This window comes from Coenobita brevimanus, chromosome 65 (assembly GCF_032717465.1).
Source record: "Coenobita brevimanus isolate Jiangsu-jjx chromosome 65, ASM3271746v2, whole genome shotgun sequence".
Lineage (NCBI taxonomy): Eukaryota > Metazoa > Arthropoda > Malacostraca > Decapoda > Coenobitidae > Coenobita > Coenobita brevimanus.
Window position 1 is genome coordinate 37,988,737 of NC_137018.1, and position 13,631 is coordinate 38,002,367.

The 13,631-nt window shown below is 46.3% G+C and overlaps 1 protein-coding gene across 1 annotated transcript in view; it reads right to left on the reverse strand.

The window, feature by feature from the left end:
- The window catches only part of LOC145404975 (ceramide-1-phosphate transfer protein-like), a 63,028-nt gene extending 55,997 nt beyond the window's left edge, over positions 1 to 7,031 (reverse strand). Inside the window, exon 1 of the mRNA XM_080276479.1 lies at positions 6,535 to 7,031. Coding sequence (XP_080132605.1) covers positions 6,535 to 7,031 — 497 coding nt within the window. The remainder of the gene's footprint in view (positions 1 to 6,534) is intronic.
- Positions 7,032 to 13,631: the final 6,600 nt, after the last annotated feature.

Here is a 13,631-nt window from a genome sequence, read left to right on the forward strand (position 1 = left end):
GGAAGATCAGAGGAGGAGAAGAATACATTTTTTTTTTTTTTACAAAGTACAGTAACTGGATTGCAGGTACGAAAGTGGTACATAAACAGGAGGGAATAAAAAGGAGGAAGGTAGTAGAACCAAATCATGACAAGTATATAAACAAGATGATTAAGTTGATGTACTCAAATGTGGATGGAATGGTATCTGAATTATTAGAGACGAATGATCGTCAGTGAAAATGAACCACATATTAATGCCTGAAACAAAATTAACACCAAGGATATCAAATGACATCCTAAACTTAGAAGAATATAATATATGGAGAAGAGATAGGAACTTAAAAAAGGAGGAGGAATTATAATATTAACTAAGAAAAATCTAAAAGTCAAAGAAATAGAATTAGATATACCCTCACAAGTAGAACTGATTGCAGTAGAGATAAATACATCTGAAGGGAAAGTAATTGTAGCCAATTTGTACATGCCTCCCAGATCAAACACATGGGAAAGAGACGAATATGAGGACCTGGCGGAGAGTACAATTCAGAGTTTAAGAGCATTACTACATAAAATGGAAGAGAAATCGAAAAGAATTATACTAATGGAGATTTTAATACAAATATAAATTGCAATACTGTAGATATAATAAGCCAAGAAAGCTGTTGGGACCCAAAGCTCCTGGATCTTGTGCAAGAGTTTTTCCAAACGCAACATGTAAGGGAAACCACCAGAAAAAGAGGACTCGATGGGCCCTCAATGCTAGATCTCATATTTACTAGGCAAGAAAACGATATTGACAATTTAATATATGACCCTCCATTCAGAGAGAATGGGAGTATGGATGGGGTATATGTGCAGGAGTAGGTGAGAATGAGAGGGCAAAGGAAGGAGTATGTATAGTTGTGAGTAAAAGATGGAAGAGGAGCATAAGACAGTATGGATCAGTTGGGTCAAGGATTGTGTGGGTAAAGTTGAAAGTTGGAATACAAATGTGGGCGATTGTGTGTGTGTATGCGCCAACGCAAGATCGTGCTAGAAGAGTGAGAGAAGAGTTCTGGACAAATGTAGAAGTGTGCATGGAAAAGTTTGGAAGGAATGAGAGAGTGTTTTTGATTGGTGATATGAATGGTAAAGTTGGGAATGTGAAGGTGGATGGAATAGTTGGTGAGTGGGGTGTGCCTGCTGAGATAGATGAGAATGGGAGTGCGTTAGTGGACATTTGTGCTGGGAGGGGGTTGGTGATAGCCAGTACCCTCTTCAGGCATAAAATGATCCACAGGTATACATGGCGAGTGATGAGAAGGGTGGGTGGTGAACTGAGTGAAAGGAAGGCAATGATTGATTATGTGTGTGTGGATGAAAGGATGCGAAGATGTGCAATGGATGCAAGAGTTTATAGAGGTTGGGGGAGTGGACTTTCTGACCACTAGTTGGTGGTGGCCAGAATTAGAATTCAAGTAAGATGGAGGAATAGAAGAAGGGAAAGACGAGAGGAAGGAGTAGTTGCAAGGAGAGTGGAAAGGTTACAAGAGGATGAGAAAAAGGCAGAGTATACGAAAGAAGTGGAGGAACGATTGGGCAAATATGAACTGGAGCAGATGGGAGACGTGGAAGGTGTGTGTAGGATAATTACAGAAGAAATATGTGCAGCATGTGATGTGTGTGGAAGGAAGAGAAGATGGAGGGGGGTGCAAGGAACAGCGTGGTGGACTGAAGAGGTGAAACAGGCTGTGGCACAAAAGAAGAAAGCATACAATGAATGGATGAGAAATAGGGGCGTTGAAGAAGTTGAGAGGCGGAAGAGAGAGTTATATGTAGAAAGAAAGAGAGAGGTGAAAAGATTAGTAAGAGAGAGTAAGAAGAGAGTGGATGAGAAATTTGGAAGGAATTTGAGTGTAAAGTGGAGGGACTGTAAGAAAATGTTCTGGAAAGAGGTGAAAAGAGTAAGACAGGGTGGAAGTGAAGTTAGCAGGGGAGTGAAAGATAAAAATGGTAGATTACTAGTGGAGAAGAGAGAAAAAGTGAGCAGATGGAGAGAACACTTTAAGGAATTGTTGAACGTAGAGGATGGAAGTAATGCGAGTATAAGTGGCTGGGGAATGGCTGGGAGAAGGAGGGAGGTGAGAAGACAGGAAGAAATCAGTAGGATAGAAGTTGTGGAAGCAATGAAGAAAGTTAAATCGGGGAAAGCCCCAGGAATTGATGGAGTGTGTGGTGAAATGTTGAAGCATGGGGGAGAGAGAGTAGTAGAATGGATGTGGAAGATGTGCAGATTGGCCTGGGAGGAAGGTAGAGTCCCGGAGTATTGGAAGTTAGGTATAATTATTCCCTTGTACAAAGGAAAAGGGGAAAAAGAAGTGTGTGGTAATCATAGGGGCATTTGTCTTCTTAGTATAATAGGAAAAGTGCATGGTAGGATACTTATTGACAGAGTTAGAGAAAGAACAGAGAAATTAGTTGGAGAAGAACAGGGAGGCTTTAGGAAGGGAAGAGGTTGTGTAGATCAGATATTCATTCTTAGATCTTTAGTGGAAAAGTTTCTAGAGAAGGGAAAGAAGTTGAATGCGGCTTTCATGGATTTGGAGAAAGCATATGACAGGGTGGATAGACAAGGATTGTGGAAAGTGTTAAGAATACATGGAGTAGATGGGAAGTTGTTGAATGCTGTGAAGAGTATGTACGATGGTGCGAAGGCTGCAGTGCGTGTGGATGGTGAACTAAGTGAATTTTTCTCTTTGAAAGTTGGGTTGAAACAGGGATGTGTCATGTCTCCATGTTTGTTCAATCTGTACATGGATGGGGTAATAAAAGAGGTACAAGGTAGGGTAGTGGATGTTGGAGTGGCCCTGGTGAGAGAGGATAGTTTTTGGAAACTCCCTTTACTGTTGTTTGCAGATGATACTGTGTTGTTGAGTGAAGACGAAGGGGAGCTGCAAGGCTTGGTGGATGAGTTTGGGAGAGTGTGTAAGAAACGGAATGTAAAGGTGAATGTAGGGAAGAGTAAAGTGATGGTCTTTGAGAGAGGTGAAGTCAGTGAATGTACAGCAAGGTTGGATGGTGAGGAACTGGAAAATGTGAGTACGTTTAAGTACTTGGGTAGTGTGATGAGTAAGGATGGAGGTTTGGAGGGTGAAGTGCTAGAAAGGGTACATCAGGGAAGAAAGGTTGCTGGTTCTTTGAAAGCAGTGATAAGAAACAGGGAAGTGAGCATGGAAGTGAAAAAGTTACTACATGACAGTATTGTGATACCAACTCTAACGTATGGAAGTGAAGCTTGGACGTTGTTGGAAGGACACAAGTCAAGAGTGAGAGCAGTGGAAATGAGTTATTTAAGAGGAGCCTGTGGAGTCACATAGAGAGACAGGCTGACGAATGAGGATATAAAGGAGCGTTGTGGTATTGATGTGGATGTGATAGGAAGCGTTATGAGGAACACACTGAGGTGGTTTGGCCATGTGGAGAGGATGGAGGGTGAAAGACTGACGAAGAGAGTGTATGTGAGTGAGGTGGAGGGGGGAAGAGGGAGGGGGAGGCCGAGGATGAGATGGAGGGATGGAGTGGAGAGGTATATGAGAGAAGGGGGTGTGAGTTGGGAGCAGGGCAGTGAAATGGCGGGGGACAGGGCGACTTGGAGGCGATTTGTTTGTGGCCACCCCAAACGGGATTGAGGCGTCTGGCAATAGATAGATAGATAGACATTCAGCAAAAGTGACCATGCAGTACTAAATTGCAATTTAAGGATTGCATATGACATAGTTAACAGCAATGAAAGTTACAAAAAGAACCTAAACTATAAAAAGGGAAAGTATCATGACCTAAAGAAGTACTTCTTAGAAATTGCTTGGGAAAAGGAGCTTAGAGGACAAGATTTAAAAGCTTTATATGAAAAATTCTATGAACTTTATGAAATAGGAGTCCCGAAGTACATCCCAGAGCACAAAGAAGCAGAAAGAAAATAATGAAATGGTTCAATACAGAATGTAAAAAATCAAAAGAAAAAAAAGATTTGTTGTGGAACAGATACAGAAGACACAATAGTGAAAGGGCATATAATAATTACAAACGGGCAAGAAACGATTATACAAGAATAAGGAGGGAAGCCCAAAAACAGTTTGAGGAGGATATCATAAATAAAAGTAGTGATCAACCAAAGCTATTTTACAGCTACATCAGAAGCAAAACCAAAGTAAAAGATACAATACAATCCATTACGGACGATGGAATCACCTATACAGAAGAGAAGGATATTTGTGAAGCACTAAAGAATTTCCAATCAGTTTTTACAGAGGAAAAAAATTTTGAGAGGGATTATGTGGAACATGCATGCCCACACATAATAGCCAGATATACATACATCAGAAAAAGAAATACAGGAGGAGCTAAGTAAATTAGACAAAGGAAAAGCAAATAGTCCTGATGAAATTTCATGTTGGGTGCTATGTGAATGTGCAAAGGAGTTAAGTAAACCATTATTTTTAATTTTCAAGAAATCCTTGAGTCAAGTTAAACTACCTGATAATTGGAAGAAAGCAAACATTGTTCCCTTATTCAGGAAAGGGAATAGACAAAATCCACTTAACTACCGACCAGTATCACTAACCAGTGTTGTAAGCAAAATATTAGAAAAGCTTATAAGAAAAGCTTGAATATATCACCTAGAAGAACGCAGTATGATAACAGAAAGACAGTTTGGTTTCAGAAAAGGAAAATCATGTGTTACTAATCTGTTGAGCTACTATGACAGAGTAACAGACACATTACAGGAAAGAGAAGGATGGGTGGACAGTATCTATTTAGATTTCAAGAAAGCATTTGACACAGTGCCACACCAAAGACTTTTATGGAAACTGTACCATCAAGGAGGAATTCGAGGCAATCTGTATTGTTGGATGGAAGATTTTCTCGGGAAAAGAGAAATGAGAACAGTACTAAGGGGAAATTACTCATCATGGAAAGAAGTGACTAGTGGAGTATCACAGGGCTCAGTTCTGGCACCAATCATGTTTTTAGTGTATATAAATGATATAGACAGTAACACTGGAAATGAAAGCTATCTAAATATGTTTGCAGATGATGTAAAAATACAAAGGAGAATTACTAACACAGACTCTTGTAAAGAGCTACAAGAAAAATTAAATAAACTTCATGAGTGGAGTAATACATGGCAAATGGAATTCAGTGTGGACAAGTGTCATGTAATCAAGTTTGGTAAAAGTGGAAAAAGACCTGATTGGGGTTATACTTTAGGAAATAAAACCCTACACACATCAGAAAGAGAGAAGGACCTAGGTGTGATTATCAGTAACCGACTATCTCCGGCTGACCACATCAGTGAAAAGGTACGGATCATGTATATACATTGCTTGGAAATATGAGAATAGCATTCACATACATAAATGAAGACATGCTAAGAAAGATAATAACATCATTCATCAGACCAACCCTGGAGCAGGGTTGCCAGGTTTGGCCTTAAAAGACCAATTTGGCATTTTTGAAGTGTGGTTGGCCTCCAACTTTACTGCTTTTGAGGCCAACTGGATTTTGACCTTTTTTTGGCCTTTTTCGCTAATGCAGCCGTACTTGTTTTTATTGAAATTAAACATATAAAACTGAAGCACATTCTAACATTTAATTATAAATACTTCTCGGATAAAACTGGTGTGAATCATAGCCAGCCGTACGGAATGCGTCTGAACGAGTTCTGTTCAGGTGAGACCCAACAACGCATCATAATAATTTAGTGCAAAAAATATTAGATTTTCTTCTATATTTAGTGCGCTTTGAAGTCCAATTTAGCGCGAAAATTTGAACTGTTCACCTATGGTCAGCGCGTTTTGAAGTTAAGCTTACCGCTTTTGAAGATTTCTGCTTGAAAACATTGCCGTGAAGTCAGGGCCGGTCAGTCTTCCCCTACCCTCCACTGCTTACTGCGCGTGATGTTCCACCTTGGTTCTGCTTATAGACTCAGACTTTTCCAAGTAACTTTGTTTACCCCTAGTGACTGAACCATACTTGAGTTAATATGGGTAAATGGAAAAGTTCATACAGTGATGGAAGGAGCTACAGAGAGGAGTGGGAGAAAGATCACAAGTGGTTAACAAACCGAGGTGGATCATGCTACTGCAAACTGTGTAAATGTACAATTAATACAATGAAAAAAGTAACTTAGTTTTCCTAATGTTGTTTAAAGAGGTATCTGAGATCAGGTTTACCACTGATCCGGTGTCCATAAAGAAAGAGCTTTGTACCCCTTTGCTCCATCCTAGAATGATTAGCCCTAATGATGTTATAAGTCTTACCTGGCGAATGGCGAGTTGATTTTCTGTTACCTTATTTTCAGATACCAGCGGATCTTCCACACATTTTTCCAATCCGAGCGCTCCTCTTCCCCCGACTGACGGCTCTTAAGGTAATGACACTCATCAGTGGAGTGAGTTGTGCTGTTCTTGTGATATTTGCATGTTAGATGATGGGACCGCGAGGGTGTGCGCTGTCGTTTCCGTGAACGGAAACGTCTTTCTTTGCATGCACAGCTAGACTCTCGATGACCTACATTACCGCAGTGCCAGCACACAATTGAGGGTTGTTTGCTTCGTCGCACAGTTGATTTGTCATGACTGCTAGAAGGTGAGCAATAGTGTGAGTGAGACCGATTACTAGGTTTGGTTTTTGTAGTTGGCCGCGAACAAGAGGAATCAGATGAAGTAATGCTGGTGTGCAGTACCCTCGCAGTACCACCTGCAGAGTGAGAGGCTGAGGTGTAAGAACCGACCTGGCAAGTGATGTCTGATCCTGAGTGATGTCTGATCCTGAGTGGTCTGATCCTGACCTTTCTATTATGGCCTTGGAAATGTTAACTATTTTGTCTCCGGGGTTAAAGCCAAGTTGTAGTGCTATTTGTTTTAGGTTGTCAGAAAGCCAGTTAAGAAATCTAAAGTAACCGAACAAATCTGCAAAATTATTTAGTGAAGCCATAAGCTCTCCATCAATTTTGGCTACCCATTGAGTACCACGGAACAATTGGCGCAGCTCTGAACTTGTCACCCTCATAGTAGCGGCTGCCTCAATTACCTTTGCATGTTGGGGAGGTACCTTCATGTCCTCCTCCATTTGTTTGAGAAGGTTTGACAACCCTATAAGAGATGCAGCATTGGAATGTTGGCAACAAAGTTGAATTAACTGTTGGCGACATGCGTCAAACATTTGGCCCCATACGAATAGCGGCTCCTATTAGTGACCTGCCCTGATGGAGTCGACCCAGCAGATAAGAAACTTTCAAGGGTTCAGTTGTGAATTGCCGATTACGAATGTCATTTTCGACCTCTCTGAGGAAGTCGTAAATGGAAACTGCAATATCCTCTCCTGTAAATTTGGGTCTGTTAACATCATCCAAATATATGGACTGGGGAGGTGGAGGGTTCTGATTCGCCATCGTAGGAAGAGGGTGAGACCACAAAGGTGAGGAAGTAGGCACAGTAGTAAACTGAGACAGTGTGTGGGAAGGAAGTGTCATGGCGGTAGTGGTGTGTTTCGTGGTTAGTGGTGGTGTATGTGTAGTAGAAGGTAAGGACAGGAGCTGTGGAGAAGGCTGAGTGGCTTCAAGAGAATCAGTTGGGGAAGATGATAGAGTATCTGGTGTTGATATATCTGGATTTAGGGTAGGAGTAACAGGAGTAGTCATAGTAGATGAAATGCGTGGCTTTAACGGACACACATACGGTACTCCGGAATATTGCGGAGAATACCATAGTATCCCCGACAACGAGGCGAACCAGAAACAACGGAGTTCGCCCACGAGAATGCCGACACCCCCACTCGGACCCCACAGGGTAGCCGCCACTGGCCACCACCATTCCGGGCAACAACGACGTATGTCAGCCCGGGCCGTGCGCCCCTGTGACATTCAACCACCACGCCGCCGCCACCGTAGGCGAAAGACACCACCTTCACGTGGCGGAATCACCGAGTTAGCTAGGGGTGGAGTCAGAAACTGTACTCCAGGCAGCGCCCCTAAGGTAGAGACGATCTATGGTCGCTCTAATAGTGACAAAGTAGAGACGATCAACGGTCGCTCCCTTCAAAAACCAGGTAGAGACGATCAATGGTCGCTCCCATAAAAAAAAGATAGAGACGATCTATGGTCGCTCACATAAAAATCAGGAAGAGACGATCAATGGTCGCTCTAATAGTGACAAGGTAGAGACGATCAACGGTCGCTCCCTTCAAAAACCAGGTAGAGACGATCAATGGTCGCTTCCATAAAAAAAGATAGAGACGATCTATGGTCGCTCACATAAAAATCAGGAAGAGACGATCAATGGTCGCTCCCTGAAAGCTCAGGTAGAGACGATCAACGGTCGCTCCCTCAGCACACCGGTAGAGACGATCAATGGTCGCTCACATAAAAAAAAGATAGAGACGATCTATGGTCGCTCACATAAAAATCAGGAAGAGACGATCAATGGTCGCTCCCTGAAAGCTCAGGTAGAGACGATCCACAGTCGCTCCCTCAGCACCCCGGTGGAGACGATCGATGGTCGCTCCCAGGGTATAGTGAGGAGGAAAGACCTCCCTGTCTCCCCCGGCCTCTGTTCCCTGCGCGAGGCCCTTGAGAAGGCCCACCTGTCGGGCCCCCGTGACAGCCGCTGCCACAGTCCTTCTCTGCCGGCGCCCCTGCCCATAGGAGACCGCAGTCCGTCGCCTCTTCTGGCCCGCCCCAGGACACCCGGGCGAGACCTCACCACGCCCCCGCGACGCCGGGACCTGACCCAGAGGTTCCTAGCCCTCTTCGGCCCCAGTCTGGAGCCCAGTCCGGAAACCCCCGGACGTGAGAGGACGCCCTAGTGAGTCGCCCCGTGCCCTCCCGGCTCGCCCTACCCTGACGACACCCTCAGTCCGACCGGATCATCACTGAGGTAACCGTGTTTCTCTCCACGAGAGATACGAGTGATCCTGTAATTGTGAAGTAGGTTAAGTGTGACTCCTTTTCTCTTAGAATAAGACTAGTGCAGTGATTTCATGTAATTTCCATTGGGGTAACCCAGGACATAATGCTACATTAACGGGCGAGAATATGGGTAGAGACCTCAAGTGAAGATACGTGCGAGTGCCATCTCGAGTTTACTAAGGACTTCTCTCTAGAGCCCAAAGAAAGAATAACACATTATTGGAGTGCTATTGGCTAAGCTCTGAGTAATATAGTGGAATAGAATTTACGAGGGTTCCGACTTTGGTACGTTGGGAAGTGCAAGTCTATATAACCTACCGGGGAGATGTGTAATATATAAGTTGTGCCGACAGAAATCTAGTGTCACCAAAACAACGAGGACAGCGAGTAATAACTATATTCCCCTGTTCCGTACGCTATCCCTAAAAACTGTCTCCACTCCTCACCCCCGCTCGTAAAGTCCAAATAAGAACCAGAGTTAATTGTCAAAGAATTCTTGCCAACAGAAAACACCTAAACTCCCATGTTAATATCGGGCCTCATTAAATATTACCATAACTTCCCCCTCGCCGTTCTAAGTCACTCTCCGTGTCTCGCTACCTCTCCCCCCTTCCTGGTAGATCACAAACCCCACCCCTCTTCCCCTCACCGCTCCGACGGGTTTTTACTGTACTCTTAGTACTAAGATTTGTTGTATTGTCATTAATATCTAGGAAGCTAGTATCCCAAGAGATACACAATATTTTAGATAAGGTTTTGTATTGCTCTATATTGTGATGTAATGTCTACTGAAATGTCTTGTGTCTAACTGAAATAATACACGTGTATGGTGTTGCCGAAAGTTTTTTGTCCTGCCTCTCTTCATTGCACTAGCTCCGGTCTCGAAAGAGGACCCCGCTCAGTGTTGAGTTGATTTGGGACGAGAAGTCGAGCCAAATTCTACTCAGCATTACACTGGTGGCCAGCGGTGGTTCTAGATCCGAGCGTAGAAGAGAGGTAAATAGGAAATATTTGGAAAAATGGCAACTAAACCGCACGTCCAGTTATCCAAGTTTGACCCTGACCAGTATGACATACAAACATATCTTGCAATAGTTAAACCCTTATTGGATATTGGCTTTGATAATGACCAACAAAAAATTGCAGTCACACTTCCACTACTGGGTAAAGCCGCAGCTAACATTGCGCCAAAAATTGTCCCACAACTCACCTGGCAGAACTTCACCAAGTTCGCAGTCCAAGCCATCACCCCATCATTAGGGAAAGTGGTGGCTCTATCCAAGTTGGATAGCTTTACTTATAACGGGGATTTAGATAATACCCTGTTACAGGCAAGACGCCTGGTTACTGCTGCCTACCCGGAGGCAGATGAAGAAACCCGGGATCAACACACATTTAATACTCTGCTCAGAGTACTCCCAAGTGTTGTAAGGCAACACTTCGCTATCCATGATCCAACAGGAGACATGGATAAAGATATCAGTTTAATGAGGCGCCTTTTAGCCGTCCATGCCACCCCTCAACGCATTGGCGAAATAAATCAATTCCCCGTTGACCTCATCACCATCAACCCGTGGGAATTTTCTCCGTGCTACCACGGATGTCCGATCCACGACATCCGTGAGCAGCTAGAAGCTGCCCAGTGCAGCCAAATGAAACGAGGGCGCTTACAAACCTCCCCACCTTAAGCAAATTCCCCTAAGCCCCAGGGGAAGAAAAAACAAAAAGGGAAAAACAAAAAGCGCCCCCCTGCCCCCGCATCCCACCGTAATGGCGGGGGCCACCTCACCTCTCCCCCAGTCTACGACAGGGGAGAACGTTATCTTTCCTTTTCCCCCCCTCTCACTATCTCTTCTGTTCTACCTTCCCCTATTCCTGCCCCTAGTTCTAACCTTCCCACCCCACACACCACTATACTCCCGCAACACAAAACCGGCCTCCCTCTTTACAGGCCTTCTAGGACCCTCTCCACATCTTCCCCTAACCTACTTCCTAAAACCACCTTCCCCCGTCTACTGCCTTCCACCTCCCACCCCGTGCCACCCACCGCCATCACCTCACCACCACTACCGACCTCACAACCCCAACCCCCCCCTGCTCCCACACCGCCTGTCACTTCCACATACGAGTGCGATGGTTCCTCCTCGTCATCCCCCTCCACCTCCCCTACCACCTCAGCCTCCACCGCCTCCACCACCCCCTGCACCACACCTGACATCTCACCCGCCACGCCTCACTCACCCTCACCCCTTCCCTCCGCCGCCTCACCCTTTCCACCCAAGCCCACGTGGCCCCGCCCCACCCCGCCACCCCCGCAGGACAACCCACTACCACCGCCCTCTCCCCTCCACACCCACGCACGCCCACTCCGACGCTCTCACCTTCTTCCGCGCGTCCCCAACGCGCGACGGCCCGCGCTAACCGACCCCGCCCACCCCGCACGCCTGCTTCCCCACCCACACCCACCCTCAGAACCACCACCACCACCACCCCCTCCGGCCGACTCTTATGCCCACCCACCCGATACACACACACACCGTCAAGCTACATCAGGCCCAAATCCCTCCTACCTGTACTCCCCAGAGACTCAGCGCCGCATTACCGCGACACAAAACCCAGCCTTCACCCACTCTATCCAGCATTCAACCTCCAACCACACCGACAGCCACACCAAGCAACATGAGAATTAAGCGGGCCGTATGGGCCCCTACCCTTATCAAGAACCACCGACTCCGCGGGCCACACCACCTGTTAAATATCCTCCAGTCCACCACCGCCCCCTCCACCCTCTTCCTCACCTATGACCAAGCACAGGAAGAAAATTCTTACACTGTTGCCTGGCAGAACGCACTCCGACACCTCCAGCCCGTTTACACCACCTCCAACACTCTAGCGTTCCACCTCCAGCCACAGGGACGTGACTTTTTTCAAGAACACGGTGGTGAAATGCGTGGCTTTAACGGACACACATACGGTACTCCGGAATATTCCGGAGAATACCATAGTATCCCCGACAACGAGGCGAACCAGAAACAACGGAGTTCGCCCACGAGAATGCCGATGCCCCCACTCGGACCCCACAGGGTAGCCGCCACCAGCCACCACCATTCCGGGGAACAACGACGTATGTCAGCCCGGGCTGTGCGCCCCTGTGACATTCAACCACCACGCCGCCGCCACCGTAGGCGAAAGACACTACCTTCGCGTGGCGGAATCACCAAGTTAGCTAGGGGTGGAGTCAGAAACTGTACTCCAGGCAGCGCCCCTAAGGTAGAGACGATCTATGGTCGCTCTAATAGTGACAAGGTAGAGACGATCAACGGTCGCTCCCTTCAAAAACCAGGTAGAGACGATCAATGGTCGCTCCCATAAAAAAAAGATAGAGACGATCTATGGTCGCTCACATAAAAATCAGGAAGAGACGATCAATGGTCGCTCCCTGAAAGCTCCGGTAGAGACGATCAACGGTCGCTCCCTCAGCACCCCGGTGGAGACGATCGATGGTCGCTCCCAGGGTATAGTGAGGAGGAAAGACCTCCCTGTCTCCCCCGGCCTCTGTTCCCTGCGCGAGGCCCTTGAGAAGACCCACCTGTCGGGCCCCCGTGACAGCCGCTGCCACAGTCCTTCCCTGCCGGCGCCCCTGCCCATAGGAGACCGCAGTCCGTCGCCTCTTCCGGCCCGCCCCAGGACACCCGGGCGAGACCTCACCACGCCCCCGCGACGCCGGGACCTGACCCAGAGGTTCCTAGCCCTCTTCGGCCCCAGTCCGGAGCCCAGTCCGGAAACCCCCGGACGTGAGAGGACGCCCTAGTGAGTCGCCCCGTGCCCTCCCGGCTCGCCCTACCATGACGACGCCCTCAGTCCGACCGGATCATCACTGAGGTAACCGTTTTTCTCTCCACGAGAGATACGAGTGATCCTGTAATTGTGAAGTAGGTTAAGTGTGACTCCTTTTCTCTTAGAATAAGACTAGTGCAGTGATTTCATGTAATTTCCATTGGGGTAACCCAGGACATAATGCTACATTAACGGGCGAGAATATGGGTAGAGACCTCAAGTGAAGATACGTGCGAGTGCCATCTCGAGTTTACTAAGGACTTCTCTCTAGAGCCCAAAGAAAGAATAACACATTATTGGAGTGCTATTGGCTAAGCTCTGAGTAATATAGTGGAATAGAATTTACGAGGGTTCCGACTTTGGTGCGCGTTGGGAAGTGCAAGTCTATATAACCTACCGGGGAGATGTGTAATATATAAGTTGTGCCGACAGAAATCTAGTGTCACCAAAACAACGAGGACAGCGAGTAATAACTATATTCCCCTGTTCCGTACGCTATCCCTAAAAACTGTCTCCACTCCTCACCCCCGCTCGTAAAGTCCAAATAAGAACCAGAGTTAATTGTCAAAGAATTCTTGCCAACAGAAAACACCTAAACTCCCATGTTAATATCGGGCCTCATTAAATATTACCATAACTTCCCCCTCGCCGTTCTAAGTCACTCTCCGTGTCTCGCTACCTCTCCCCCCTTCCTGGTAGATCACAAACCCCACCCCCCCTCTCCCCTCACGCGCTCCGCGCGCACGGGTTTTTACTGTACTCTTAGTACTAAGATTTGTTGTATTGTCATTAATATCTAGGAAGCTAGTATCCTGCGAGATACACAATATTTTAGATAAGGTTTTGTATTCCTCTATATTGTGATG